This window comes from Orycteropus afer, unplaced genomic scaffold (genome assembly GCF_000298275.1).
Source record: "Orycteropus afer afer isolate SDZICR_OR568_19922 unplaced genomic scaffold, OryAfe1.0 scaffold00174, whole genome shotgun sequence".
Classification (NCBI taxonomy): domain Eukaryota; kingdom Metazoa; phylum Chordata; class Mammalia; order Tubulidentata; family Orycteropodidae; genus Orycteropus; species Orycteropus afer.
In genome coordinates this window covers 3,650,410-3,655,079 of record NW_006921761.1, presented here as the reverse complement: position 1 = coordinate 3,655,079, position 4,670 = coordinate 3,650,410, and the positions used below count along the sequence as shown (strand labels likewise).

At 55.8% G+C, this 4,670-nt stretch overlaps 1 protein-coding gene across 1 annotated transcript in view; it reads left to right on the top strand.

Moving 5' to 3' along the window:
* Window positions 1–817: 817 nt before the first annotated feature.
* The window catches only part of RUSC2 (RUN and SH3 domain containing 2), a 24,337-nt gene continuing 20,484 nt past the window's right edge, over window positions 818–4,670 (top strand). Inside the window, exon 1 of the mRNA XM_007946919.2 lies at window positions 818–2,828. Within this exon, the coding sequence (XP_007945110.1) occupies window positions 818–2,828 (2,011 nt within the window). The remainder of the gene's footprint in view (window positions 2,829–4,670) is intronic.

Below are 4,670 nucleotides of genomic sequence, written 5' to 3'. Positions count from 1 at the left end.
GTTGTGCTAGAGTGACAGAAAACAAGGTAGACCCCACCCACTGAGGAGGAGAGGTTGGCATCGGCCATGCTTGCATTCAAGGACCCCTAGTGCCACAGTGGAGATAGTAACAATATTCTGCCCATAGCCCATCATAGAGGGACAGGCATTCTGGGGCTTGGAGGAGAAGGGGGTCAGAGGTAGAAGTCAGTTGTCCAAGTGACATAGTATATTTGAAAATACTTTTCTTAGGAAATTATAGCTTCAAGCTTTGAGGGCGTGATCCTCCTCACTGTTTTTCCCTAGTCTGTAGATGTGTGTGCTAAAGCCCTGTCGAGACACCTCTCTCCATGTCCCCTTGGGACCAGCGCTCTTTCAGACATCTAGTGTTTTTTTCTTAGTGATGTCACCATTCATAGTTTTCTTAGGACTAGTCATTATTTACGGTAAAGACAGGATCCTTGAAGGAGGAGAGAAAGTGCTGACCCTGAGGTCTGGAGACCTGCTTATGTGGCATTAAAAGAGGCCTGGCCTTCTCTTTTGATGGATGAATGGTGAACATGACATGAGGGGGACAAGGGCTGACCTGTGCCCTGCAGGAGATTGTGGCGGTTACCCCTGCCCTACAGGGCGGTGGTAGCAGGACTCCGTCTCCACTGAACCTTTTTCCCTCTTGGGCTCTTCTCCATCTGAAAATGGTATGTTGAAGGGCGTGTCCCTGACTTCCAGGGAGGTGACATTAGGTTCCCTTTCTTTCCCTTTCTCTCCAGGTGTCAAGCTCTCCTGATGAAATGTGGTCTGCCCCACTGGGCTCCGGGGGCAGTGTCTGGTGCCATTGATGCCCTTGTTCGAACTTTCCAGAATGGATAGTCCCCCCAAGCTGACTGGAGAGACCCTCATCGTCCACCACATCCCCCTGGTACACTGTCAGGTCCCAGACAGACAGTGCTGTGGTGGGGCAGGTGGAGGCGCTGGGAGCACAAGGCCTTTCTGCCCGTCCGATCTGGGCACCACCCAGCCTGACCAGGACCTGGGCCAGGCGGACTCCCTGCTGTGCAACAGCCTCCGCTCGGCGCGGTCTGCTGGTAGCACCAAGAGTCGAGGTCGGGGTGCCCGAGGCCCTGGGGGTCCTAAGCGACACAATCCCTTCTTGCTGCAGGAGGGCGTGAGTGAGCCAGGACTTGGGGACCTATATGATGACAGCATTAGTGATGGTGCCACTCAGCAGTCCTTCCACCTTCATGGAGCTGGCCAGCCCACCTTCCACCTGCCCTCTTTCCAGCTACCACCACCTGGCCCTGGAGGGGGCAGAGCGTGGGGGGCAACACGCAGCCGAGCTGGAATCGTGGAGGGCCAAGAGCAGGAACCAGTCACTACTGCGGGCGGCCAGCACTGCAGTGTTGGCCGCTACTGCAGGCCAGACCTGGAAGCGGAGACCACCATGGAGCTGGATGAGTGGGGGGGGCCTGGGGGCAGTGGCAGTGCAGGTGGGGCCAGTGAAACCTCAGGCTTTTCCTTTGACCAGGAATGGAAGCTCAGTTCTGATGACTCCCCAAGGAACCCCGGGTGCCCAGGCTCAGGACCTCGGCCCTGTCGCTGCGGCAGTACGTCCAGCCAGTCTGAGGCGGCTGACCAGTCCATGGGCTACGTGAGTGACTCCTCCTGCAACAGCTCCGACGGTGTGCTGGTCACCTTCAGCACCCTCTACAACAAAATGCATGGCAGCCCCCGTGCCAATCTCAGCTCTGCCCCACAGTCCTGCAGCGACTCTTCCTTCTGTAGCCACTCAGACCCTGGCGCCTTCTATCTGGACCTGCAGCCTTCTCCAGCTGAGTCTAAGATGTCTTGTGAGTCCCACCACCCTGACGGTGGAGAAAGGGAAGGGGGCTATGCTTGTCCCCACGCCTCATCTCCTGAGCTCGATGCCAACTGCAACTCCTACCGGCCACACTGTGAGCCCTGCCCGGCTGTGGCTGACCTCACAGCCTGCTTTCAGAGCCAGGCTCGTCTCGTTGTTGCCACACAGAATTACTACAAACTTGTCACTTGTGACCTGTCCTCCCAGTCATCCCCAAGCCCAGCCGGCTCTTCTGTCACCAGCTGCTCAGAAGAACACACAAAGATAAGTCCCACACCAGGTCCTGGCCCAGACCCGGGCCCCAGCCAGCCCTCCGAGTACTACCTGTTTCAGAAGCCAGAAAGCCAGCCAGAGGCCCAAGAAGCAGTGGGATCCTCAGCAGCAGCAGTGGCTGCCATGGGCCCCCCTATGATGGAGGGACGTGTGTACACGAATACATCCCCCCCCAACCTCAGCACTGGACGTCAGCGTTCTCGCAGCTATGACCGCAGCCTGGAGCGCAGCCCGCCTGTCCGCCTGAGCTCCCTGGAGCGTATGCTGAGTTGCCCGGTGCGCCTGAGTGAGGGACCTGCAGCCCTGGCTGGGCCTGGCTCCCCACCCAAGCGTGTCACCTCCTTCGCTGAACTGGCCAAGGGCCGGAAGAAAGCTGCAGGCTCTGGGTCCCCCCCACTTCGGGCGAGCGTTGGGGACTCCTCCCAGGAGTTCTCACCCATCCAAGAAGCCCAACCAGATAGGGTGGGCCCACCGGAAGAGGGCGCTTGCTGTAGCCATAGCCTGCCACCCATGCCCTTGGGGCCAAGCATGGACCTAGATGGCCCAGAGCCCTGGTCCATCCAGGCCTGCCAGGGTCCCCACTCCAGCGAGATGCCACTTGCTGGCCTGAGAGCTGCTGGGCATGGCCCTGTGACTCAGCTGATGGATCCAGGGCCCGCTCTTCCAGGGAGCACAGCCCACAGCCATACCCAGCGGAATGCCAGAGCTAGAGCTGACGGTAAGGAACTAGGGGCTGGTGAACACCAGGATCTGTGCATGGCCCTCTTGGGCAGGTCCCTGCCACGTCCCTCTCCACATCACTAGAGGTTCCTCAGCCGAGAGCTTCCATATTTCCAGTGCAGGGTCTGTCCTGCAGTTAAAAGGCAGGGGAAGAGGGTAGAGAATGAAAAACACACTGAGGAGATCAAAGCCACAGGACTTAGAGATTGGTGTGTTGGGAAGGCAGGACTCAGAAGACCGTGGTCCCAAGCCTCAATGACTGGAAGGATAATGGCACCATGGACAGGAACTGTAATCCAAGAGTAGATTTACTGGGAGAGAGACATGGCCTGTGTTCCGTTTCGGACAGGTAGGAATTTGCAGTGCTTTAGGGACACCCAGGAGTTGTGTCCAACAGGCCGAGCACACTGGGTGGCCCTGAAGTTCGTTTTTGACCAGTGACTGTAGCCACTCTCCAAAGAGCCTGAGACTTGACACCTGGCTTTTAAGTTCCATGAAGGCTCTGTAGCCCAGCTCTTTAATAATTTTATTAATCTGTCGTTAATTTTAAGTATATTTCACCCCAGCCCCTATGTTAAGTGAGTCCTGGTGATGGAGAGATAAGAGGAACCGTCTTGGTCCTCAAGGAATTCAGACAAAAGATAGAAAAGGAGCCCTAGGGTGCAGAGTGCCACCAGGGCGCCCTGGCACTTAGTACGAGTGTCTGAATCGCACTGAGTGTCGTGGGAGGACGGCTAGCACAGCACAGCCTAGAAAAATGGTCAGGGACGGGCTTTGTGGGGACTTGGGAGAGCAGCGTTCTAGGCTCACAGAGATGTCTAAACAAAACTGCTGAAGCACAGAATAGCTTTATTTACTTCTCTAATTTGTTTACTTATAATTATTTATGGGACCTGTGAATGCTTGGTGTAGCCTGAGGGGGATGGAGATGGACCCATTTGAGGACTTTGACCGAGGAAGTGCGCCTTTGCTTGTTTATCCCAGCTTAGTGGTATGCTTTGATTTGCATTCCGTAAAGGTCTAGATGTTGTTTGGGTGGAGGCTAGGCTGGAGGGGATCCCCCGGAGGTCAGGAAACCACTGTAGAGGTCTGAGAGTTGTTTGAATAAAAGTGGTGGCTGAAGCCACGAAGTGGATGAGTGAACATGGGGGATAAAGGGACCAAGGGCAGAGCCATTGGGGATACTGGTCACTTCGGGGGTGAGCAGAGTGGCCTTTGAAGGAGACAGAGAGGAATTAGCCAGAAAAGCAGAAAGAAAACCCAGAGAGAGCAAAGTCATGGAAGGAAGAGAGAAAGTGTTTTCCCAGGTTACAGGTTCCTGCAAATTCTTTCTGAAGAGAAATCAGCTAAGACAAGGCTGAGGGGTTCAGAAAGTGACCTCTGGCCTCCGACCCCGCGGCTGTGCGGGCAGAGCCAGGGTGTCCAGTTCCCCCACAGCCTTGGAGATTAGTCTGTTGGTGCCTCAGAGGAAGGGGATTAAGAAACTATAATGGGCTTTTCCCTGCTGTAGGGAATCAGCCGCAGGGATCCAGGTGAGGGGAGGGAACCCAGGCCACACCCCACAAGCAGCAAGACAGGAAAGGGGCAGAGGTGCAGGGATCCAGGTGACGGGGGCTTGGGGAGGTTACCCATAGCTAAGGGAGACAAATTTGTTGGTTTGTCCTACTGTGGTGACGTGTTGCTGTGAGTCTTGAGGCGGTGCCACCAGTGTTTCAAACCCAGCGGGGAACACATGGTGCACAGGTTTCAGCACAGCTTGCAGACTGAGACAGACTAGGAAGAAGGAAGAGGCCATCCACTTCTCAAAGAATTGGCCAGGGAAAACCTTATGAATAGCAGA